At 45.2% G+C, this 27,058-nt stretch overlaps 1 protein-coding gene across 1 annotated transcript in view; it reads left to right on the forward strand.

Moving 5' to 3' along the window:
- PDGFRL (platelet derived growth factor receptor like) overlaps positions 1 to 27,058 on the forward strand; it is a 47,562-nt gene that overhangs the window by 6,867 nt on the left and 13,637 nt on the right. The window contains exon 2 of the mRNA XM_065899928.1: positions 2,818 to 3,115. Within this exon, the coding sequence (XP_065756000.1) occupies positions 2,818 to 3,115 (298 nt within the window). The remainder of the gene's footprint in view (positions 1 to 2,817; positions 3,116 to 27,058) is intronic.

The following is a 27,058-nucleotide window of genomic DNA, read 5'->3' on the forward strand; positions in this document are numbered from 1 at the left end:
TCCCCCGTTGCGGAGCACAGGCTTCGGACGCGCAGGCTCAGCGGCCATGGCTCACGGGCCCAGCCGCTCCGCGGCATGTGGGATCTTCCCGGATCGGGGCCCGAACCGGTGTCCCCTGCATCGGCAGGCGGACTCTCAACCACTGCGCCACCACGGAAGCCCTCACAGGCATAGTTTGACCGAAATGCTTGCAGGGCACAGATGCCTTGGACAGCATCATGGTAGGCTTTTAATTTCTGCCTTAAGAAAAAGACAGTGACTTTTACCTATTGTAGCAGTGAGGCTTATGCTTCACAATTGATGTTGCTGGATTAGAATATTTCTGTGGGTCTAATATGTTCCCAACGATTGCAGTGCTTTTCCTTCTGGGAGGTTGTGGAAATGTGTGCATGGGCCCCCCTTCCCACCCCCATCTGTCGTTAGAACCCTGGGTATAAATAAACCAAATGTGCAGGGTCTGGGGAAGTCTTGACAAACAGCAGGTATTGGGACTCGCCTTGAAGACTAGGGCTCAAGGGCACAGTCCCGCTCCCCGGAAGGACTGAGAAAGCTCGGCAGGGCCCGTGACCCAGAGGAACCAGAGTAGAGGAAGGGTGGGAGATAAGAAGAGACACAGGGACTTCCCTGGTGGCGCAGTGGTTGGGAGTACGCCTGCCGATGCAGGGGACACGGGTTCGTGCCCTGGTCCGGGAAGATCCCACATGCCGCGGAGCGGCTGGGCCTGTGAGCCATGGCCGCTGAGCCTGCGTGTTCGGAGCCTGTGCTCCGCAATGGGAGAGGCCACAACAGTGAGAGGCCCGCATACTGCAAAAAAAAAAAAAAAGAGACTCAGACCCCGGGAAAGGAGAGGTCACAGATGGACCTGGAGTCATGGAAAGGCTCATGGGCTCAGGCGCGACGCAGCCACACCCAAAGAAGGCCACGAGCCAAGGACTTGGTGTTGATACTGAGCTCACAGTGGGGTTGGTTCCAGAGCCTGGGCAGGGCTGAACCAAGAGTGGAGGCCAAATGGCTCCTGTTTCAAAGGGCAACACTCCAAAGAAGCCAAGTTCATCATTACACAGTTGAGTCCACGTCAGCTGAGTTTTGGGACAAATCCTCAGACTATGGCTCCATGAGACGCTCACCAACTGCACACACACCATGTGAACAGCCCAGATCAGGACAGAACGGTCCTGGCAGCCCCTCTCCTGTCCCCTCCTGATCATCCCCAACCCTCGTAGGAAAGCCACCGCCTGACTCCTCACCTCAGAGATTCAGACCTGAAGTTTCTAAAAAATCAAGTTTCTAACATTTATAAATCCGGAAACCTGCATTTCCGCCATCCTGGGAGAAATCAGATCCTGGAACCCTGGACACTCGCTTCCTCCAGGCAGCTGTCCCTTCGGGAGGGCGTGGCCTCTCCAGGCCCACCTGGCTCACCTCATTTTGTCACCAGCCTGGTCTGCTGGTGTAAGAGCTTGCAACACTTGCCTTTTTCTGTCTCTTGATCCCAATTTCAGTGTCTTCTGTACTCTTGACCACTCGAGCCCTTTATACACCAAGGTAACATTAGGTAAATAAATACGAACATCAAAGAGGGAAAAGAATTTTCTCCTGATTTATCACATTTCCCCGTTTTATATAAATGCCCTGTAATTCCCTCAACTGGCCAAGGTTTGTGTAGTTATCTGTTCAAAATATCTACAGGCTGTTGATCCTCATGTAGTGAAATGGGGGTCAGGAGACCTGAGTTTTACTTTCACATCCTGTCGCTAGCCAGCTTTCTGCAATTTAACTTTTAAGGCCTCCTGGATTATTTTTTAAAATGTATAACATGAGGACCTTAAATGGTCTCTCAGGATCTTGTAAGTTTGGACGTTTTATAATTCTGTGGGCTTATAGCAAGGTCACTTTGGAGATGATGCAGACAGTGGAGCAGATGAATTGCCAAGTCTCCTTCTCTTTGCTGGGTGGATACAGCATATGGCCATGCGGGCTGCGTGGACAGCTGAGATTTCTGGAACCCAGAGGTATTCCAAGGGCAGGGCAGCATTATCTGTAGAGAAGGGAAAAACAGCAGTAAGAAAATGGACTTAAAGGTCATCAGTTCTTACCACCATTTGCCAGCAATTCTCAACAATGTTGGTGATGAAATACTCCTCCCCCCAGTGTATTTTGTTGGCTAAATTCTAAACCTTTGCTAAAGTTGCCATTGAGTTTTAATAATGTATATGTATGCTTTAAATGAACACAGGGTTAGTACTTATTTCTTACTAAGCCTCGTATCCTCCATGGATGTTGTCCGCCCTGAAACACACACAGGCACCACAGTACGTACTCATTTGGGAGAAAGTTTGTGATGGTTTGAAATCTTCATCTTCTGAGTGTGCTTTCAGTGTAGTCTGTGTCTCCACTCCCTGGAGACTACATATTCCTGGGTTTAAACAATTGGTTCAAAATGAACAATGACAGCACTGAGATGGCAAGGACCAGAAACAGACCTTGAGAGGCTTCAGGTCCACCACTCTGGGTACCACCTTAGAGCTGGTGAGACTGAGTGTGAACCACAAGAAAAAGTTGTTTTGTTTGCGAAGTGCGAATGTTAGTTCATACGTGAGATGTTTTGCTGAGTTTGAACAAAATCTTGGAAGCTGAAATTGATTCCCTTACTAATTGGTTTAAAACTAAAGAATGAACCAAGAAAATAATGATTATTCCTGAAAATAACTTTGACATAGGAGGAGAGGGATATTAAAAACGATCTGTTTCAGGGGTTGAAGACTCTGGGTATGTTAACCACCAAAGTCCATTGTTCTCTCCTCATGTTTGTACCAGTTACGGGTCAACATCCCCCCAAGAACAAGCATCCAAAGGAGCCTGGAGAGAACAGAATCAAGCCTACCAACAAAAAGGTGAAACCCAAAATTCCTAAAATAAAGGACAGGGACTCCGCTGACTCAACACCAAAGACACAGTCTATAATGATGCAAATGATAGATAAAGGTCGCTTTCAGAAACCCGCTGCAACCCTGAGTCTGATGGCAGGGCAAACTCTAGAGCTTCGATGTAAAGGGAATAAGATCAGATGGAGCTATCCCGCATACCTTGACACCTTTAAGGACACCCGCCTCAGGTAAGCCTTTTCTTTTACTTGTGTTGGCTCAAGGATTTGGCTTCATACCTTTGCTTAATATCACATTGTGTCTGACATCTACCATTTTACTCTAGCAGATTATAAAAATGGAAGCTCATTGAGCAAAAGCCATTGGTTTTATTGCTTCACCCAGTTAAAAAAAATTATTGCAAATCCTACCAACATTGTTTAAATAGTGAACTGTTAAAGGAAGCCGTATGACAGCCGTAATTAAAACTGTGATGTATAGAGGTAGAGATTTAAGAATTCATACTGTAAAAAATAATGGACTCAATGCTTTGTCATTTTTTAAGTAATTGTAATGAAAACTGACTAATGGGAGATTCCTATGAGCAAGTTGACCAGAGGTGAATTGCTTTTGACCAATTCAACTTCTTCTGATTTATTTTTACTTTTCCAAGTATATGGCTTTTATATTCAGAGGCATCCGTTGGTAAGAAGGCTAAAGATTTCTCATGTTTGAATGAGTACCTTCAGGGAAAGTGGTTAAGATGATGATGATGAAAACTATGAAAGGCAAGGAAGCAGAGCATGTTTTAGCGGGTGCCAGAAAGGGCCTATGGCGTTAGGGGGGTGTTTTCCTGCGTATCTTTGGGGAAGCCCCCTAAACTCCCTCCCTCAGTTTCCTCTGGCAAAGAATGAAGGGGATTGGTCTGTGTGCTTCCTAAGTTTCTTTCTAGACCTTTCTTCATATGAAAGGTCAGGATATTCTTCATATGATTCAGGATAGAGAAACAGTGGAGATCGTCTGTTTGGGATGATTGGAATGGGGAGAAGAAAGAATGTGGATCTCAGGCATCCATCCCAAATGCTGCATGTTCAAAAGAGATTCATATTTCCACACACACTCCACCTACTTGGGTCTTCATCTCCCTCAAGGACACCACCATCCACTCAGCTGCTCAGCCTGGAAACCGGGGAGCATCCTTGCCTCTTCCTCTCTCCCTCACTCCCCACAGCCAATCAGTCACCAAGTTCGGTCACTTCAATTTCCCTTCCTTCCTTCCTTTTTTATTGAAGTAGAGTTGACTTACAGTGTTGTACCACTCTCTGCTGTATAGCAAAGCGACTCAGTTACACACAGAGACATTCTTTTTAAAAACTCTTTTCCATTATGGTTTATCCCAAGAGATTGGATATAGTTTCCTGGGCTATACAGTCGGACCTTGTTGTTTATCCATTCTAAATGTAATAGTTTGCACCTACCAACCCCAAACTCCCAGTCCACCCCTCTCTCTCCACCCTCCCTGTTGGCAACCCTAAGTTTGATCTCTATGTCTGTGAGTCTGTTTTGTAGATAGGTTCATTTGTGCCATATCCACATATAAGTGATATCACATGGTATTTGTCTTTCTCTTTCTGACTCACTTCACTTAGTATGATGATCTCTAGTTGCATCCATGTTGCTACAAATGGCATTATTTCATTTTTTATGGCTGAGTAGTATTCCATTGTATGTATGTACCACATTTTCTTTATCCATTCATCTGTCGATAAGCATTTAGGTTGTTTCCATGTTTTGACTATTGTGAATAGTGCTGCTATGACCATAGGGGTGCATGTATCTTTTTGAATTGTAGTTTTGTCCAGGTACATGCCCTGGAGTGGGATTGCTGGATCATATGGTAATTCTATTTTTAGTTTTCTGAGGAACCTCCGTACTGTTTTCCATAGTGGCTGCACTAACATTCCCACCAACAGTGTAGGAGGGTTCCCTTTTCTCCACATACCCTCCAGCATTTGTTATTTGTAGACTTTTTAATGACAGCCATTCTGACCGGTGTGAGGTGATATCCCATTGTAGTTTTTTTTTTTTTTAACATCTTTATTGGAGTATAATTGCTTTACAACGGTGTTGTTAGTTTCTGCTTTATAACAAAGTGAATCAGCCATACATATACACATATCCCCATATCTCCTCCCTCTTGTGTCTCCCTTCCACCCTCCCTATCCCACCCCTCTAGGTGGTCAAAAAGCACCGAGCTGATCTCCCTGTGCTATGCGGCTGCTTCCCACTAGCTATCTATTTTACATTTGGTAGTATATATAAGTTCATGCCCATTGTAGTTTTGATTTGCATTTCCCTAATAATTAGTGATGTTGAGCATCTTTTCATGTGCCTACTGGCCATCTGTATGTCTTCTTCGGAGAAATGGCTACTGTCTTCTGCTCATTTTTCAATTGGGTTGTTTGGTTTTTTGCTGTTGAGTTGTGTGACCTGCTTGTATATTTTGGAGATTAAGCCCTTGTCAGTCACATCACTTGCAAATATTTTCTTCCACTCCATAGGTTGGCTTTTCTTTCTTTCTTTCTTTTTTTAATGATTTCCTTTGCTGTACAAAAGCTCATAAGTTTGATTAGGTCCCATTTGTTTATTTTTCTTTTTATTTCTATTGCCTTGGGAGGCTGACCTAAGAAAACATTTGTACAATTTATATCAGAGAATGTTTTGCCTATGCTCTCTTCTAGGAGTTTTATGGTGCCATCTTATGTTTAAGTGTTTATGCATTTTGAGTTTATTTTTCTGCATGGTGTGAAGGTGTGTTCTAACTTAATTGATATACATGCAGCTGTCCAACCTTCCCAGCACCACTTACTGAAGAGACTATCTTTTTCACATTTTATACTCTTACCTCCTTTGCTGAAGATTAATTGACCATACGTGTGTGGGTTTTTTTCTGGGCTCTCTATTCTTTTCCATTGATCTGTATGTCTGTTTTTGTACCAATATCACACTGTTTTGATTACTGTAGATTTGGAGTATTGTCTGAAGTCTGGGAGACTTATGCCTCCTGCTTTGTTTTTTCCCTTAGGATTGTTTTGTCAATTCTGGATCTTTTATGGTTCCATATAAATTTTTGGATTATTCTAGTTCTGTGAAAAATACATGGGTAATTTGATGGGGATCACATTAAATCTGTAGATTGCTTTGTGTAGTGTTCCTATTTTAACAATATCAATTCTTCCAATCCAAGAGAATGGGATATCTTTCCATTTCTTTGAATCCTCTTTAATTTCTTTTATTAATGTCTTATAGTTCTCAGTCTTTCACCTCCTTGGTCAGGTTAATTCCTAGGTATTTTATTTTTGTGTGTGTGTGATTTTAAAAGGTATTGTTTTTTTACATTCCCTTTCTGATATTTCATAGTGTAAAGAAATGCAACCGATTTCCGAATGTTAATCTTGTATCCTGATACTTCGCTGAATTCATTTATTAGGTCTAGCAGTTTTTGTGTGGAGTCCTTAGGGTTTTCTGTGTATAGTATCATGTCATCTGCATATGGTGACAATTTTACCTCTTCCCTTTCAATTTGGATAGCTTTTTTTCTTTTTCTTGTCTGATTGCTGTGTTGAATAGAAGTGGTGAGAGTGGGCATCCTTGTCTTGTTCCAGATTTTAGCAGGAAGGCTTTCAGCTTTTCACCATTGAGTATTATAATGGCTGTGGGTTTGTCATAAATGGCTTTTATTATGTTGCGGTATGCTCCCTCTATACCCACTTTGGTGTGAGTTTTTTTTTTTATTAAGGATAGATGTTGGGGCTTCCCTGGTGGTGCAGTGGTTGAGAGTCCGCCTGCCGACGTAGGGGACATGGGTTCGTGCCCTGGTCCAGGAAGATCCCACATGCCGTGGAGCAGCTAGGCCCATGAGCCATGGCCACTGAGCCTGCGCGTCCAGAGCCTGTGTTCCACAATGGGAGAGGCCACAACAGTGAGAGGCCTGCGTACTGCAAAAAAAAAAAGTTGAATTTTGTCAAATGGTTTTTCTGCATCTGTTGAGACGATCGTGTGGTTTTTGACTTTTCTTTTGTTAATATGGTGTATTCCATCAATTGATTTGTGTATGTTGAACCATCCTTGTGAACTTGGGATGAATCCCACTTGGTTGTGATGTATGATCTTTTCTATGTGTTGTTGGATTTGATTTGCTAATATTTTGTTGAGAATTTTTGCATCTATATTCATCAAAGATATTGACCTGTAATTTTCTTTTTTGGTGGTATCTTTATCTGGTTTTGGTATCAGGGTGATGATGTTTTCATAAAATGTCTTTGGGAGTGTTCCATCCTCTTCAGTCTTTTGGAAGAGTTTGAGAAGAATTGGGATAAGTTCTTTGTATTTGTGTGTGTGTGTATTTTTTGTAGAATTCACCTGTGAAGCCATCTAGTCCTGGACTTTTGTATGTAGGGAGTTTTTTTTTTTTATTATTACACATTCCATTTCACTTACAGTGATTGCTCTGTTCAAGTTATCTATTTCTTCTTGATTAAATTTTGGTGGGCTGTATATTTCTAGGAAGTTGTCCATTTCTTCTAGGTTGTCAAATTTGTTGGCATATAATTGTTCGTCGTATTCTCTTAAGGTTTTTTGTATTTCTGCAGTATCAGTTGAGATTTCTCCTTTTTCATTTCTGATTTTGTTTATTTGGGTTCTCTCTCTTTTCTTCTTGGTGAGCCTGGCCAGAGGTTTGTCAATTTTGTTTATTACCCTTTCAAAAAACCAGCTCTTATTTTTATTGATTTTTTTCTATTTTTTAATCTCTATTTTGTTTATTTCCTCCCTGCTCTTTATTATTTCTTTCCTTCTGCTGACTTTAGGTTTTGTTTGTTCTTTTTCTAACTCTTAAGTAGTAGTTTAGGTTGTTTATTTGAGATTTTTCTTGTTTTTTGAAGGCCTGTATCACTGTGAACTTCCCTCTAAGAACTGCTTTTGCTGCATCCGTAGATTTTTTAAAGATTTATTTCATTATTTATTTATTTAATTTATTTATTTTTGGCTGTGCTGGGTCTTAGTTGTGGCACACGAGATCTTTCATTGAGGTTTGAGGGCTCTTCGTTGCAGCATGTGGGCTTCTCTCTAGTTGTGGCATGCAGGTTTTTCTCTTCTCTAGTTGTGGCAAGCAGGCTCCAGGGCATGTGGGCTCTGTAGTTGTGGCATGCAGGTTCCAGAGTGCATGGGCTCTGTAGTTTGTGGCACGTGGGCTCTCTAGTTGAGGCGTGTGAGCTCAGTAGTTGTGGCACGTGGGCTTAGTTGCCCCGCGGCATGTGGGATCTTAGTTCCCTGACCAGGGATTGAACCTGCATCCCCTGCACTGTAAGGCGGATTCTTTATCACTGGACCACCAAGGAAGTCCCATGTCTCAAGGTATTTTTTAATTTCCTTGTTGACCCATTGGTTTTTTAGTAGCATGCTGTTTAGCCTCCAGGTAATCGTTTCTTTCTCATTTATTTTCCTGTTGTTGATTTCTAGTTTCATGCCATTGTGGTCAGAGAAGATACTTGAAATACTTCAACTTTCTTAAGAGCCATAAACCTGTCCTCTTTCCATCGCTGGTGTTGCTACGCCAGTCCCAGGCACGTTACCCCTCATCACCACCAGTACTGCAGTAACCACACCCAGGCTTGTCCTCCTCCATCCTTCTCAGTGAAGCTAGAGTGACACTTAAAAAATGCAGGTCTGGTCTACCCTGGTGGCGCAGTGGTTGAGAGTCCGCCTGCCGATGCGGGGGACGTGGGTTCGTGCCCCGGTCCGGGAGGACCCCACATGCCGCGGAGCAGCTGGGCCCGTGAGCCATGGCCGCTGAGCCTGCGCGTCCGGAGCCTGTGCTCTGCAACGGGAGAGGCCACAACAGTGAGAGGCCCGCGTACCGCAAAAAAAAGAAAAAAAAAAAAAAAAAAATTCCGGTCTGATTGTGTCAATCCCGTGCTTAACACTCAGTGGCTCTCCATTGGTAAGGAAGTTCCACATCCTCACGTGACTCTTTGAGACTCTCCCTGATCACCCCTGGTGTCTAGATTAGTGTGTCTGCTTTCATTGGCCTGGGTTCCTGTGACATCGTCAAATGCACCAAGCTCTTGGAGGCTTTGAACTTGCTGCTTTCGTGGTCTAGACCACTCTGGGCCCCTCTTCACCTGGCTGACTTCAGCCTCAGGGTCACTTTCTCTGGGAAGCTCGTGTCAGGCCTCCCTAGATTTGCATCCACATGGCCCCTGGTGCATCCTTTTTTGAGCACTCTACATACTTGTAACTCCTTTTTTTTTTTTTTTAATCTGTATTTTTCACCAGGACTTAGCTGAATGCTTCACATTTAGCTTTATCTACTGAATAACTATCTTCCCCTTCTCGCTCACACATACCTTCGAGAATAAATAATATATGCGTATAAGAAATATCTCTCTATCTAACCTCTTGTATTAAGTCCTCTTTCACGTTTTATTCTGAAGACACCTTTCTGGCTTCATGTGACGTGACAGTGTATAGTTTTTTCCTGAAGGGTTATTGGGTTGCATGAGGAGTGGAAGGTGAGAGAATATGATAATTTTTCCCATTTTCATCTCCATACTTGACGTGTGTATGTGTATACATGTGTGTAGCTATTGCTTGGAACAAATCTGGCAAGATTTACTACTGTTATCCTTTTAAATGACTTAATTTACCAAAGTCAAATTTACACACTTTTTTTAAAAAATGAGAATGGAGCTGATTTAAATTATTCTGAACAGTTAGTCTTTGACTTACACAAACAATCCTAAACCTAGATGATTTAGCCCTTGAATATTTCATATTTTCTAGGAGTATTTTCAAAGTTACATTAGCCAAAATCTGTTTGAAAATATCTTAAGGACTCAGAGTGAAGTAAATATGAATCTGAATCAAAGAGAAATATCCTGGAGCTAAAAAAAACAGTTTTGACTTGGCATTAAATAGGATTCATTTCAAAGCACAGTTAGGGCTTTATAAGAAAGTAAAGACAGATGTGGGCCCTAAGGACTTTATGGAAAAATGTGAAAAAACATCTAGTCATAACTCTATATCAGACAACAACAACAAAAATCACAATTTCTTTGACACCAGAGATTCGACTAATTTGTTCTTGACATCTTTCCCGGAATGTGGTGCCTTTGGATAGAGAGGTATTCATCCTGTGTTTTCTTTTCCCGTGGAATGAGTTCTTTCCAGTGTGCTGATGGGCTTCTGAAAGCCTGGTCCTGTTAACCAATCTGGGTAGCTTTCTGGAACTAAGTTCGTATGCTGCCACGTTTGTCCACATGTAATCTTCTGACCAGAAGAGGGAGCATGTTGTGGAACAGAGAGGTTAGGCTGAGGCGCAGCTAGGTTGGAATCCTAGCCTGCAAAGTAGGTCTTTGACGAATAATTACCCTCGAACCCAGTTTCCTTGTCTGGAATATGGAAATGATATCATCTTTGGTAAATGCTGTCTGGCCGATGGTAAATGTTCAAATGTTCAGTAAATTGAACCTAGGCAATGCATATTACTAGGCAATGCATATTTCTCAAGTACAATAATCCAAGTGATCTTTGGGGACAGTTCATTCTGACCAGGACTCACATAAATCAGGGAATTGTGCACAGCCAACATGGCTTCTGGTATAGAGGATCCGAGAAAGTTTGCACATCCCTTTGCCACTTTCATTTAATTGAGCAATTCTTTGAAATCTGGGCCTGTGTTCCTCTTCTCCCATGAAAGCATAAGCCCGTTGAGGGTAAATACCACATCTGATGGGTTTATCAGATTCCTAGCACCTGGAACGGTGCCGGACATACACCAGAAACCAGGTAATATCGTTTGGTTTCCCCAGGGGCTTAGCATGACAGAGGTCAGTTTCCAGTCATGCTGGAACATTAAGATTGTTACGCTTAGTGCCGATGTGTGTCCTGTATGTGTGCGCTGTCCTGGGTAGGGAACGACAGAGCATGAATATTTTATAATGAGGGCGCCAAGCCAGTGGGATCCAGCCCGGTTACCTCAGGGCATTTGTTGCATGTTGACCTCAGGAGTCATTAGTCAGTTTTCCCCCTCTACCTTCTCCCTCTGTATCCACCCTGCCCGCTCTGTCTTTGCTTCTCTCTTTATCTTAGAATCTAGAACCTGTCACGTCTACTAAACTCTTGAGTGCGTCCTAAGTAGGTTATTTTGCCCTCTGTTTTTCCTTCACTCCCACTTGGAAACTTCCAACCCCAGACAAACCTGTTCACCTCCCTTCCCTTGTCGGCACGTGGCCCCTGAGCACAGCTGGAGGAGACCGCACAGCTGGCCCGACAGGTGCCGTGCGTTTGTGGTCACCTCACACGTGCCTGGCAAAGCTGAATCTGTTTCTCTAGTGAGCTCATGTTTTCTCTCTTCCTAAACCTCTGATCTTCTCCATCTCTCACTTCCAGCTAGTGCGGGTCTCACGCAATTCACTGAGAAATTGGAGCCCTAGAATTGCCTTACTGTCCTCGTCACACTTCCTCCTTCCCTGCACTTACAGTTACAGTGGGGGAAGGCTCTCTCCTCTTGACGAAGGCCAAAGCTGCATCTGTGCCCTGGATCTCATCCTTATATAAGCTTTCCAGGAGCCTGAAGACCTCCGTTATTGCCTCCTTTTTCTGAGTCTTCAACCCCGCTTCTCGAAGAGTTCCTTTGCCTAAGTCTCCAGACGGAGAAGGCCCACCTTGGCCCTCACGTATCCTCTGGCCGCCCACCTCTCTCTTCTTATCTTCGCAGCCAAACCTCGTGGAGGGGCCTCTCTCTACACAACTCTCTCCACTTTCTTCTGCTGTTCACTCTTCAACCGCTCCACCTGACTCCTGTGGAGGACTCCACGTGCATTTTATCACCAAGGTCAAGGTCACTCAATCCAGAGTTCTCCTCGTGGGGCTGGCCCACCATGTCCTTCCGGCAGAAGAGAACGCCCTCCTCTTGGCTTCCTCGGCGCCATATTCTGCCCATTTTCTTTCACCTCACGGGCCCCTCCTTGGGGTTTCCCTCACCGGCTCTGCATCCTCTGTTCTTCCAGACATTCGAAGTTTGTGCTGTGCCTCTTCCTACCACGTGCTGCCAGATCCCCCCATTTATCACAGATTAGATGACATGTTTTCTTCCGAGCTCTGGGTCCCCAACTGCCTGCTCACCTGCCTGGATGTTTCCTGAGCCTTTCTTGAAACATAGCCACCTATGACTGAGCTCCTGGTCTTTCTCCACACCTGGTCATCATCCTGTGTCCTTCAGTTCAGTGAACTGCATGAATTCCATCCGGTTGCCCTTGACCAGAGGCCTAGGAATCACCTTGGACTCTTCCCTTTTACTTCCACATCCAGCCAATTTCCGTGCCCTAATGAGGCTACTGTTTCATTACTTCTGGAATCTCCCCACTTCTTCCCGCCCCAGCAGCATCACCCCCAAGTCTCTCACAGCAAGAGTCACACGACTTGCCTCTGTGTACCCCGTCTTGAACTTGACCTCAGTCTTACGCGTAGCAGTCGGCTCTTTCACAGAAGCACATCCGGCCACGTTGCTTTCCTACTTCAAGCCCTTCAGGAGAGCGATTCTGTCGCTCTTAGAATAAAGATGAAACTCCTAAAGCGGCCCACAAGCCCGTGCATAATCTGGCCCCTGCTTCCCTCCCCTTTCACTTCACTCTCTTGTTGTCCACACTCCAGGCTCCATGGACTTTTTCTGATCCCCAGTTGTGCAAACTCCTTCCTCCCTGGGGCCTTGGCCCATTTGGGTCCTTCTGCCTGTAATGCACACACTGGATTAGCTGCTCACCAGCCTTCAGATCCAGGCCTGTCACTTCCTCAGGGAGCCTTCCTTGCTCTCAGCCGCTGCCACTAGGCCCCAGTTACACATCCTCACTGGAGCCCTTCTCATCAGTGGTGCAGTTACCATTTCCTTGATCATTTGATTTATGTTTGTGTCCCTTGTGAGGCTGTCAACTTGGCAAAGGCCGTGTCTGTGTATTTGCTGTTGCTTCCCTAGCAGCCAGTTCAGGACCTGGCACCCTGTAACTCCTCCACAAGTATTTCAGTGAGAAAATGGTGTGCGGACACTGAACCTAGAGGGAGTGTCAAGTCAGGCCCCTGTGATCGCGAGACCTGCGACTCTGGGAACAAGCTCGGAACTTTAGAGCCGAAAGGGACCTTAGCAGTTATCATGCTTAAGCCTCTCTTTGTATCAAATGAGGAAACGGACAAAGATGATAGACGGCTGGTCCAGAGCAACAAAGTGGGTGGCAGTGTGAGTCTAAACCCTGGCCTCTCGGTTCCCGACGTTGAACTGTTGCCCTGCTCAAGTGCGCCAAGGCACGTCTGGTGGCGGTAGGCACTTAGACCGAAGGACACTCTTGGTTTAATGAAGTAGTAGCTTCAGAGAAGATAAATTTGTCTACGTTTCTTTTTCTTCTTCCCTCCCTCCCTTTCTTCCTTTTTTAGTTCTTTGGATACTAGACTAACACATCTGATTTACAAAGTTAAGATCCAAAACAGAAATGAAAAGGATACACTTTTTCAGAGTGGTGCATTGATTTCTTGCTGGGATAGGTTCAAATTGAAAGTGATTGAAATTTCACATTGATTTAGGATAACTTTTTGGATATCAGAATGTTGAAACATGTTACACTGGGCTATTTAGAAAGGAGAACTCTGTCAGAGAACCACAAATCACGCCTCATCCTAAAAGGTGGATTTTGATCTCCCCAGAGGATGGATGTGTGTTCCTCCGGGTCTCCTATTCTGCAATGATGCCAGGTCACTGGAAGGTCCACTAGATGGCAGCTTTGAGCTGTGCTACAATTGTCTTCCTTTCACCAGTAAAAGAAACATCTCAAATGTGGACAGATTGGTTAAAATAACTGCACACTTTGTGCTTTCACACAAGTCCTTTCATCCTTTTAGGCAACTCAGCAGTCACAGTTTCAAGTTATATCTTAAACAATAAAGAATTCAATTTTCCAACAAACAAATAAAAAGAGGGGTGGGCATTTGTAATTATATGCCCACGCCGGGATAAATGCATTGGCAGCTCTAAGTCCATCTGAGTTTGAGGAACGTGCTGAAGATTCTGTATTTCCAGGTGCTGAAACTGATTCGGATTTTAATTCCTGACTCAGTGCATCCCAATCACATATTTTTTTTTGAGATCAGAAACAGCAAAGTTTTTTTTTTGATGATGGTTGTTACCATTTTGCTGTTTTCTGACTCTTTTGCCTCACCCCTTTCTGCTCTCCTGCTTTTCATCCATCCTCCCACCTCGTCCTCCCTTAATTAATTCTGTTCCTCTCTTCCAACAATTTTTTTTTTTTGCATCTATGATGTTCAAGGTCCTGTGCTAGGCAGAAGCTGGAGACATGGTAGTGAGCAAGCTAGATACAACCACTATACCCACAGAGCTTTTACTTCTATGAGAAGACAGACTATTGAATAAGCAATTTTAATATGCAGCTGTGTGAGTGCCTTGCTAGCAGAAGTACAGGATCCAGGAGGAAAAAACTCAGGCTGATATGTGAGAGCTGAGAGTTAACCAGGTCACGAAAGGGCTGGGAAAGGAATATCAGAAAGTTGCAGAAGGAGGGACCAGCACAAGTAGCTCCCTGTAGCTGAGAAAGAGTACAGCCCCTGGAGCACTGAGGGTGTGCAGTGGGGAAACAGGGTAGCCCTGGGCAGGGGAGGAGAAAGGAGGTGAGCAAGGAGAGTGGATGCTGGAAGGAGTCTGGCCAGGGAGGGCCTTGTCAGCCACACTGAGGGATTCAGTGTGAAATCTAAGGGCACTTGTGAGCCGTTGACTTAAAGCCTTTGTGAATGACACACTTAGAAAGCACAGAGGGCTGTACTGTACAGTGTGAGGGCTGCTACTCTGTCCTCACTGTCTTTAGGAAAAGACAGCATCACTTCCCAGCCTCAGGTGGACCCAGTCTCCCTCCAAACACCCTGTACCTGTTTTCCACAAACTGGGGTCTACAGACATATCCTTGGACCTAACATTTTTTCACCACATATACATATTTTTTCATTTTGTTGATAGCATAAAAAACATTCATAGAAGAATGTTCTGGGCTATATGACCCAACCTCTGGTTGAGCGATCAACACCATCCATTTCCATCTTCTCTGGAAACACTTTGCTTCTTCAGTCTCAGCAAAACACACTCGCAGAGTTTAGAGCAGGGGAATTCTTGGCGCAATATGGAGCCAAGGAAGAAAAGAAGAAGCAACTTAGGGGCCTGGATGATGGCTGAAGTATAAATCAGTGCTGGATAAGAACAGGGGGGGCGCTGGAGATTTAAGCTAGACAGTTAGCCATGTCACAGCAGTGAAGACAAGCTGGCTGATGTGCTCATAAAGACAGCCCGGGCTGCTCTCTGGAAAATCAGGTCCAGGCATCGTCTTTCAGGATGTTTCTGTGGTGTCTGGTCAGATGTTAGCATTTCTCAATCAAGAGCTGGAAGTTCGGAGGAGTGGACGGAGTACAGGAGATCTCTTTGATGGCTGGTTCCTCTGAAAACAATAAATAGCTTCTAGAGAGAAGGGAGGGCATCTGGGTGTTCGTTTGGCCGCAGTTGGCAATGGTTTATCCACCCACAGACAACACAAAGGGAGGGTGGGCCGAGGAAGCAGACAGTGGGCTCCGGGCCAGTCTAATCCTGCCTCCGGGAGGGGTGGTCTGGGGGCATTTCAAAAGAAAAAGAGAACGATGTTAGCAAGTGTTTGTAAACAGAAAAATCCCACTGTCAAGAAAGAATCTGCACAGACTTTGGTAAATATTGTCCTTCGTACTCTGGTGCTGTACTAAGGAAGAGGTCTGTATTTTTTCCCTTCAATTTATTTTATTTTAGTTTGGCTTTTCCTTCAATTTATTTAATTTTATTATTCGACGTTTGCCAAACATAATCTGATGTTTGGTGAACACGGACTCTACCATTTTAACCCTTTTTATTTTTATTTATTTTTTTTTTTGCGGTACGCGGGCCTCTCACCGTTGTGGCCTCTCCCGTTGCGGAGCACACGCTCCGGATGCGCAGGCTCAGCGGCCATGGCTCACGGGCCCAGCCGCTCCACGGCATGTGGGATCTTCCCAGACCGGGGCACGAACCCGTGTCCCCTGCATCGGCAGGCGGACTCTCAACCACTGCGCCACCAGGGAAGCCCTAACCCTTTTTAAGTGCGGTTCAGTGGCAGGTACATTCGTATTGCTGTGCAGGTGTCTTTTTAATTCAAACTCACTGTCCTTCAAAGCTCGTTTCACTTCATTTTCTGAGCAGGACAGACAAAGATGATGAGGTTCCATGAAAATCTTGGCACCCTCCCTTTGCTTTCCTACTTACCTGGAGGTGCCCTTTGGGTCCAGTTTGCTGTGGGAGATTGAAAGTCTACCCTGATACTTACTTTCAGATGGATGTCTACCCCCAGAAAACAGTCGGGTTCAAAATAAATGACTTATCCTGCCCTGAAGGTAGAGCCCTCTCTTCCCAGACTCAGTGGCACCAGCGCCAGGCACGGCAACATCTCCCCAGAGATGGATTTGTGGGCGTGGCAGGATGCAAGACGTCTCCAGGCGTACTAGATGTTCCGACAGTGTTCAGGTTGCAGAAAAACACGGCCTGTTCCATTCAGACATGTGAGTGGTGGGAAGGGGAGCAATAACAGAACCAGCCTCGTAGTTGTCAGGATAGAATGAGGTCATGCAAGTAAAGCATTGGCACACGCGCTAAGCCATCTCTATAAAGGCGAGTTATTTTTATTCACAAGATTGTACCCAAAGGAGGCGAGTCACAAGAAAACAGCCAGGTTTTCAGGAAGTTCGTTTTTAAAAATTGTTTCAGACACGTATTTCAATCTCATACAAACTCTAGACGTCCGTGATGCCATGGAGTGCGTACTCATATCCAGACGTACGGTCCTGTGATACTCCAGCTGTCCTCAGTCTACGAGTCATCAAGGTGGGGAAATGGGTTGAAGTGCATTATTCAGTTTGGGGAGGGAAATGTTTTCTGATCTTCTTTTAAAAGACACCAAAACGTTCAATTTCTTGAGCCTTCTGGTGAAGTCCAGGTTTGCTTATCCCAGATGTGCTGCACTGCAGTGAAATACAGTACGATGGTGATCGTAAAGTCAAGTTAACGCGTCAAACCGAAGACGCTACAGGAAGACCACAAATTGTATGTCATTGGTAATTTTGGAGACTGTTGCAAAATGCAACATTGTTTACAGTATACCATGAAGTGATTGCATGTATTTTACGAGCGAACCCTGCCTTAAAAAATGTGTCTAGATGTGAGTGAGGTTTAGGATTTAATGCGCAAAAGTGAAGATGGAAGTTGCCGTAGCATGATAATTTTCTGCCAAGTATCTAAATAGGCAAACTGTAAATAAAACCATTTTGTGAGGTATGTCAGAGGAGGAAGCAAGCAAAGAGGAATAAAGGATAAGCTATGGGAACTTTTATGTCCCCTGGTATACATGGTATACAGCTGTAGAGAATGGTACTTTATAAGGAAAAAAAAAAAAACAGCAAAACTAAGATGTCAGAGCTTGGCCTCTAGTCTCTGGCTTGGCTGCTTTAGCAGAGACGTCCACCCACAGAGGCAGGCGTGAAGTTGCTGCCCTTGGGAATCTGCCCCGTACATCCCATCCCACGTTCCTGACCTGTTCCCTCTGCCCTGGGGCCTCAGGATCCTGCTATCTCCTCTTGTTTGGTGCTTTAGTGATCAGATCCTCTGTTCAGACTGCCTTTTGTGCTGGATCCTAATTTTGCCCTGAACTCTGCCTTTCAGAGCACGTGCTACTTTACTGCCGAAGCCCGGCTCCTAACCCCACCCACCGCTTAGCGCTCAGCTTCCATCCGTGGCCCACCTGCCACGGAGGGGAGATCACACAGCGCAAGCTCACCCTTCCCTGTAACAACCCTGCTCTTCTTTACGAACTTGCCTTAGTCACTAGGACAAGGCAGGGGTGATGGACCCTGGGTACCAAGCAAAGTTGATACAAGAGAGAACATGCTCTCATGCACTTCGTTTACAGAGGGGGCTCACAGAATGGCTTGTGATGTGGCATCGGCTAGTGGGCGTCGTGGAGGAAGAGGTTGAGGACAGGAAGTGTCCGTATAAAAGCAGAAGGGGTGACTGCACGGTGTGTCAGAGCTTGAGAGTAATAGGCGGAGTTATAGTTAGACTAATTTATACATAAAGACAGTCCACTAAGTCAGGAAGGTATATGTGAGAAGAAAACCAGAAGTGGCCCTGACCACAAGCAGCTTATGAACTCGTGGAATAAATGACATACATCCCAGACCCAGTTACAGCCTGTGGTCCAGTGTGAGTGTGCGGGGCCCATGGGAGGAGAGAAGGCAGCTGACAGCACGGGCTGGACAGGCAGGTTGATTCACTCTTTTTTTTTTTTTTTGGTGGTACGTGGGCCTCTCACTGGTGTGGGCTCTCCCGTTGCGGAGCACAGGCTCCGGACACGCCGGCTCAGCCGCTCCACGGCATGTGGGATCCTCCCAGACTGGGGCACGAACCCGCGTCCCCTGCATCGGCAGGTGGACATCTCAACCACTGTGCCACCAGGGAAGCCCTGGACCCTACATTTTATAAGGGACTAGGTTAGACCCCCCCACCCACCCAGAGGCTAGGGGCTTTCTCAAGTTTGCACAGCTTTTAGTGAAAGTAAATTAGACTTGAACTTAATTCCCTCTAGTCCCTACACCAAGAAATCTGTCTATTTCTTACGTTTCTGATGTTTGCTCAGAAGATATGCCATCCGAGTGGCCTCAGGAGGAGTGGGCGCCTTGAATACATTGACAAGGTGGGAGATGTGGTGCCTCACTCTCTGGGCTGTGAATCCGCCGTGCCAGGTGCGAATGAGGTCAGCCCACAGCCTCTGCATTCACTATTATAACTTGGCCACAATACGCCCATTGTGGCCAAATGCCAGCCCATTAGTAACCCACAGCTTGTTTTCCTAACAAGGGTGGTGGAGGCTTGCTCCATTGTCTCCTGTCACTCCTCTTCCTGGGCCTATTCTTCCCTGAAGGCGTGGCCACGAGCATTCAGCTCAGCAGAACCGGAAGATCTCTTTTCATGTGACCTCCTGCCAAAGAAGTGCTGATGGCCTTATTCTACACAGTGAAATTAGAATTACCAGAAATGTAATAATGGAAGTTGTTAACATAAATTACCCCATACACAGAATCACATGGGGGCCAGGTTTAAAATTTGACCTCACCAAAATTACGTGACAATAGTGCTTTACTTGTTATTTCTGTGAGTTTCTCTACATGGAGCACACACATTTGCTAAGTTATCTTTTGCCATCACTGCACACTTCCTCTACGTCACTCATTTGGTCAGGATTTGGTTAGGTATTTGAAATAATAGACACATGCTTCCTTTCCAATGCACAGTGGGAAGCATGGCAGATTCTTTTCCAGGACTTCCCAAGGATTCCATTCCCAGCTCTGACTACTGGCTCTGTGACCTTGGGTGAGTCACTGGATCTCTGTGAAATGAGGGATTCAACCAGATGATCTGTAAGGTCCCTTCTGGTTCCAAAATGACCCTGGAACTTGCACTTAATCTAACGTGAGTTAGATGATATGGGGACCAAGGAGTTAGGACCCTTGGACAAGAATTCAACCCATGTGAATTCTATTCTGTTCTGCACATGGTCACCTGTAACTGCTGTCTGCATCACATCACGCCATGCAGAAGGCTGTGAGTGACACGGACAAGCGTGAGACGTGCTCCTGATTCCTGCTTAAGAAGGATCATTTCACTAGAGAAATATAATAGGAAGGTGAAAAGGTTACATACTAAGCAGTATGTGTGTATGTGTGTACACACACACACATAGTGATAAAGGGGTCAAGTGCAGAGTGCGAGAAGAAGCTTAGATCAGTGTGTACTAGGGCAACCCCAACAGCACCTAAACTTTGTGAGCACTTATTCTGCACCAGCATCTTTCCAGGATCTTGTACATTTATTAACTAACTAAATTCTCATAACAACCCTAGAAGGTAAGGACGATTAATCTCCCTGCCTCAGATGAGGAAATTGAGCACAAGTAAAGTAAAATAACTTGTTCATGGTCACAGAGCCAGTAAGTAGTGGAGGCAGGATCGAACCAAGGAAATCTGACTCAGTGCATGCTCTCAACCACCATTTTACAAATACCACCAACCATAAAAGGTCTTCCCAAGAATAGAACTTGAAAGAATAATGAGGTTTAGGTCAGATGGAAAAAGAAGAGAGCCTTTCAGAGGTAAAGAGATGGCTGGAGGGCTGGGATGGAAACGAACGGATGTGTCTGGGTGGGTGAGGAGTTGGGTTGGATGGAGAGGAGGGTCCACGATGGAGGTGTTGGGAGAGCATAGGAGCCTTGGATTCCAGGCAAAGGCAGTGGCATTCGATTCTGTGCACACTGGGAGCTGCTTGTGTTGTAAAGCTGGAGGAGATAGTAAAATGGTTCTTAGGAAAGTAATCTGATGGTTTTGTAGAGCATCTGAAACATTCTTCTAGAAGGATCGATTTATAGGCTCATAGAACGTAAGGAATGGAAGAGAGACGTAGAGTCGATGTTGACATCAAGATTAGACAAAATTGGAAGATTCCCCACTTACAGTGTTGACAGTGTGTCTTGAGATTTTCAGTGACCTTCCTTTTTTTTTTTAACTGATCCATGGGGTTTCTAACTTTCTAAATTAAATGAGCACGTATTAATTTGTCATAAGAGAAGAAAAACTGTAAGAAAAGCAAAGCAAGTTAAGCTGCTTAAAAAACTGCAGAATGGGCCTCCCTGGTGGCTCAGTGGTTGAGAGTCCGCTGGCCAATGCAGGGGACACCGGTTCGTGCCCCAGTCCGGGAAGATCCCACATGCCGCTGAGCCTACGCGTCCGGAGCCCGTGCTCTGCGACGGGAGAGGCCACACCAGTGAGAGGCCCGCATACCGCAAAAAACAAAACAAACAAAAAACAAAACAAAACAAAAAACTGCAGAATGGATGCTCTCCAAATGTATAATCAGGGATGGCTCATTGGTACTTTAAAAATCTGGAGGTGAGTTTTATATTGTGTTGCCTTTATAGCATGTGGCTGTGCACATTATTCTAGGCGGCCTGACAGGGTTTTCTGTTTGGTTAACCTCTGGTGTATCAGGCCTGGTGTGGGCTTGTGGTGTCAAAGGGATATCTATGCCTTGTTTTCTTAAGATCCGGAAATCTCTGAAGGAGGAAGAGGAACTTTTCCTTTGTAAAGAAGCCAGATGGGTTGGCAAGAGAGGCAAAAGGAGAGATGCCGCCAGCAGGCTGGAAGAGGTGGGGTGGGAAGAGAAAAGGAACATTCCAGTACAGCGGTCAGAGTGGGGTGGGTGTCCAGGAAAGGAGCTGGAGAATGAGAGAGAGGCTGGCAGGGCTGGAGGGACATCATGAATGTGAGCTCCTGTGAACCAGTTGGAAAATGCCTACTATAACTTCTTTTTAAATAGCACAGAGGAATCTGGCATAAGTCATTGTAATAGAAAAGACCCAAGTCACATTTCATATACATTCACATAAGCTGTTGTTGGGATAGAAATGCTGTAGTTATATTGCCAGGGTTTTGAGTACGTCCTTGGACAGTATTCAAATATGCAGACAGATATCTAGATAGATGTATTTCAACTTAATTTCTGATATTGGAACTATATTCACTTTGAAGTTCCTCAGTTTGCATGTTGGGCTCTCTACTAGTTCCTCATACATATTTCTTTTCATTTTTTCTTTTTTGGTCATAACTGTGGAGCTTTGATATATTTTACCCAGGATTTGTACTCTGTTGATGTGGCTCCATTCCCAGCATATGGTGGAGCAATTATTTTCTGACACATTCTTAAAAGGAGCCTTAGAGTAAACACAGGCCCTGTACACACACTGGAAACATGACAAGCAAATACTCACTAATCTTTATCTCCCTTGATGCTTGGCACGGTTCCGTGCATGTAGTAGAAGCTAATAAATAATTTATGATTCTGAAATGAATGTTATTTGAATAAGGAGGATATTTGATTACATCTTTTTTGTTTTTGAAGCCATCTTTATTTTTTTAACATCTTTATTGGAGTATAATTTCTTTACAATGGTGTGTTAGTTTCTGCTTTACAACAAAGTGAATCACTTAAACATATACATATGTCCCCATATCTCTTCCCTCTTGCATCTCCCTCCCTCCCACCCTCCCTATCCCACCCCTCTAGGTGGTCACAAAGCACCGAGCTGATCTCCCTTTGTTTCAGCTTACCCTTCCCCCTCCCCGTATCCTCAAGTCCATTCTCTAGTAGGTCTGCATCTTTATTCCCATCTTGCCCCTAGGTTCTTCTGACCATTTTTTTTCTTTCTTTTTTTAGATTCCATATATATGTGTTAGCATATGGTATTTGTTTTTCTCTTTCTGCCTTACTTCACTCTGTATGGCAGTCTCTAGGTCTGATTCCATCTTTTCACCTTCCTCCTTACCTTTCTGTTTTATGCAATGAAGTCATCACAGAGTCTCCCAAGGCAGACTATCTGGGATCATATAGTTGGGTGGCCCTAGGAAAGTTATTTAAATTGATCTTCAACTACTCCTCCTGGGACTCCAACACTGACTTGGGAAAGTTACCTAACCTCAGTTTGCTCACCTACGACAATGGGTATAATAATAGCACCTAACTCTCAGGGCTCTTCTGAGGATGAAGTCAGTCCAAATGTGCAAAGGGCTTGAAACAGTACTTACCACGTGTTCAGCACTACTTAGATTTTAATTATGAATCGTAGTTTCATCATCACCATCCCATGGGATTGAGAAAGAGTAACGTGTACCCTGGGTGCTGTCAGTTATAATGGTAATAACTGGTTGTTTTACTGCCCTTGTTTCCTTCAACCACTTGCTGAATGGCTAATTGTCCATTTAAATAGAAAAGGGGGTATCGTGAATAATACTGAGCTAATTTAATCAGATCTTCCAGGTTTGAGGAGTTTTTTTGGGGGGTGTGTGTGTGACAATATTTAACAAGATTTACAAGCTAGATAGAGGCACCATTTCTCAGTCAAAATTCCTTCCGTTCATTTCATTTCGGTAGGATGGAAATCCATGTCCTTTTCATTTACAAACATTCGTAACCCGAGTCTATATGACACTAGATTAGAAGCTCTACCACTTAGAGCTGGGAGACTTTGGATAAAGTACTTTGTAAGTTTCAGTGTCTTCATCATAAGAGGGGGAAAATAGCACCTCCATCCTGATGCGGTCGTGAGGCCCGTCACAGTAACAACGTCTAAAATATATTGAGCTCTTACTCTGTGCCAGGCTCTGATCTAAGTCTTGAGCGAACTTGAAGAGCTTGGCCTAATGCCCTTCATAAGTGTTAGATATTATTGTTGTTGTTACTAGGAGTCTAGGTGTAGCCGGACTGGAAGGCGTGAGCTCTAGATAAGGAGTCTGAAGGTCCTGGTGGAGCTGGGATTTGAATCCTATCAGTGTGGCTGCAAAGCCTATGATCTTATACCTCATGTGAATGCTGCCTGTCACCCCAGTCCTCTGGCCACCTGCCTTCCAGCCCAACTCTCTTTGTTATGAATTGAACCTGGGATTTTCTTCCCTGGGAACATACACCCTCTGTTTGGTGCATGTTGAAACTCTCTGTCTTGAAGCTTGTCCTGGTCACCCTCCTTGGAATGCCCAGGGCACTTTGCATGAAGGAACTTGAGAGCAGGGAACTCTTCAGACATCATTGTGTCCCTGCCTCTCTCCTCCCAATACTCCCATTTCATTTGCACTAATTGACTATTTATGGAACCAATGAACTGATTATCTTGGAACCCAGGGCTCACCTCCCACGCTTGTCTTATAGAGTCTGGGGGAAGGACAGGAGTGTGGATGACCCCACCATTGTCACCTGGTCACTTCCCCCTGACTTTGGGAGCCATCAGTCCCCTCCTCTGTGCCATCCCATGACATGGTCCCCTCCAGAAAAGAGTAGGCTGGGCTACATACACGAAGTTTCCAGCCTCCACCGATGGGGATGGACGCTGTGTATGTAAAGGCCAGGGTAGCCCATTGGAAGACACACATACACACAATTCTAAATTTTGGACAAATACTCTTTGAAACCTGGATTTGTCCATCATAGTTCACTGTGGGTCAGGTCTGGAAGTGCTGGTTTGGAATAAAAATGTTTGGGGTGAGCTGATGTGCTGGGGTGTTCAGAGCTGCCTCCAATTAATGTAAATTCTGCTTTACTTTTTTGGGGGGGCAATTTGTTGCAGCACCTCTTTTTATTTTTTTTCAGAGTGATTCTCTAGTTTTTTAAAAAATTTACTGAAGTATAGTTGATTTACAATGTTGTGTTAGTTTCTTCTGTATAGCAAGGTGACTCAGTTGTACATATATATATATTCTTTTTCATATTCTTTTCCATTATGGTTTATTCCAGGATATTGAATATAGTTCCCTGTGCTATACAGTAGGACCTTGTTGTTTATCCATTCTATGTCTAATAGTTTGCCTCTGCTAATCCCAAGCTCCCAATCCTTCCCTCCCCTCCCCACCCCACCTTGGCAACCACAAGTCTGTCCTCTATGTCTGTCAGTCTGTTTTTGTTGCAGCACCTTTTTTTTTAAAAGCTCCACTCAAACTTCACATCTTGCACTTCTTCCATCCCCAGGGATCTGTGAAGTAGTTACAGGAGGAGGGAGGGTCTACGGTTGAAGCATCTTGGGACCGGGCTCTGCAGGACTCAGTGAATCCTCGTCTTCACCTCCTGGTGGAGACTCTACCCCCAGAGGCCTGAGGTCACATCCCAACCCCTTGGGTAGCCTGCTGCTTGGACTATGCGAGCCCATGAGTAGAAATGGACATTTTAAATCCAGGCATTTAAACTGTAATCCTGCTAAATAATTTGTTTCCTGTTTTACATTGTTTACAAGAAGAGGGGGTGGAAAAATCCAGAAATGGTTTCCAGTGCATTTCCTTCCTTCCACCCCCAATCCTGCTAAAGATACAGCATGGTGGTAGGGTTAGCCCCAAGTGCTACCTTTTTGTGTGTGTAGTTTCTTTCCTGGTAGGAATGGCATCTTACAATTTCTATCACTCCCGTGCTAGGACATGCTGGGCCCACAGAGGGTGCTCAGTACATTTATTGATCACTTACTGATTTCGTACCCTGGGGTCTGAGCTCCATAGGGAATGTGGCTGGATGTTATGTTCCACCTGGGAAGACTTTCACCTCCATTGTCTGTCCACCTTTGCAGCTTTTATCTGCTGAAATCAAGCTCCATCCTCACAACTGAAATTACTATCTTGGTTGCCAGAGACTTTCATTCTGCCAGATGAAGTGTGTGTGTATGTGGTCATGAATCTCTCTGAAAGGCATTAACCATCAATTTCTTGAATCTTTTTTTTTTTTTTTTTTGCGGTACGCGGGCCTCTCACTGCTGTGGCCTCTCCTGCTGTGGAGCACAGGCTCCGGACGCGCAGGCTCAGCGGCCATGGCTCACGGGCCCAGCCGCTCCGCGGCATGTGGGATCTTCCCGGACCGGGGCACGAACCCGTGTCCCCTGCATCGGCAGGCGGACTCTCAACCACTGCGCCACCAGGGAAGCCCTTGAATCTTCCTCCTTGATGATCCCCCTTCCTGATTCTTCTTTCACTGCTGATTCTACTTTTCCCTTCCATCCACCTCTACTTTTCCTACTCTCCCCGATTTGGCTCTGGATTTTGTCCTCAGCCTTCTCTTTCTTCTCCACACTTTTCCTTGTTGAGTTCATTCATTCCTTAGCTGCTGCCCGTACCCACTGCAGACGATTCCCCCAAATACAAATCTAGAGCTGTTTTACCTCCTCTGTGCCCGGCCTGTATTTCCAATGACACCACACGACATCCACACTTACCTGACCCACATTTTATCACAAATTCAAAATCTCCAGTAGTGAATCTATTATTTGGTCAGCCCCATCTCCTTTCTCTTCTCAGCTATTCCATCTTAGTCAGTTAAAACCTCCTTCTTTCCACCGTGTGGAAATACAGATCAAGTGGTCATTCTTCATGTGTCTTTCTTCCACCTCTTATACCCAGTCTGTCATAACTCTTCCCCAAGAAAGCAAGCCTTGTATTCACTTCCATTCCACTGCCAACACCCAGCCTGGCCCCAGTGCTTGCTCTTCACCCCATTAATGGCCTCTCCCTCTCCCTCCTCCCCCTGCCTCTCCCATGCCTGTTCTCCCCACTCGTACCCTGGCCAAGGTGGGCCCAGCGCTTCCCACCTCCCAGACCGAGGGCGGTCCCTGCTGCCTGGTGAGTGAAATGTGTACCCCTCTCGCTGTTCTCAACCACATGCCCTGTGACTCCAACCCCCTCCCTCCATCTCCTTCTGTAATTAATGGATTAAATCCCCAAATCAGCACTGAGTGCCTTCTACCCACCATGCACTGGGGACACAGCAGTGAAATGAGCAGAGCAGGTCCCTCCCAGCCCCCTGCGGCTCTGTTCTCCGGAGCCAGCAAGCTCGCTGTCTCTCAGCCCCTGCTGTCCCTCCACCTCCACCTTTCAAAGTCCAGCTGCCTTCAACCTCTTCCACCCGCAGCGATAAATCCCTTCTCAGAATTCCTACTGCTCTTGCTGTGAGCAGCGCTTTAGTTACACTCTGATCTTTTCATGTATATTAGTTTTAGCTGCTCAGCTGGATTGTAATATCCTTGAGGGCTACTGGTTTTTTTGTTTTTAATTTATTTATTTATTTTTGGCTGCGTTGGGTCTTCGTTGCTGCGTGCGGGCTTTCTCTAGTTGTGGCAAGCAGGGGCTACTCTTCGTTGTGGTGTGCGGGCTTCTCATTGCGGTGGCTTCTCTTGTTGCGGAGCAGGGCCTCTTGGCGCGTGGGTTTCAGTAGTTGTGGCTCGTGGGCTCAGTAGTTGTGGCTCGTGGGCTCTAGAGTGCAGGCTCAGTAGTTGTGATGCACGGGCTTAATTGCTCCACGGCATGTGTGATCTGCCCGAACCAGGGCTCGAACCCATGTCACCTGCACTGGCAGGCGGATTCTTAACCACTGCACCACCAGGGAGGTCCTGGGCTACTGGTTTTTATTTGCGGTGCTAGCCATCCCCAATGCTGGGTGTGCATACTTTTCATTGTTGTAGTAGTAT

This window comes from Phocoena phocoena, chromosome 21, assembly GCF_963924675.1.
Source record: "Phocoena phocoena chromosome 21, mPhoPho1.1, whole genome shotgun sequence".
Taxonomy (NCBI): Eukaryota; Metazoa; Chordata; class Mammalia; order Artiodactyla; family Phocoenidae; genus Phocoena; species Phocoena phocoena.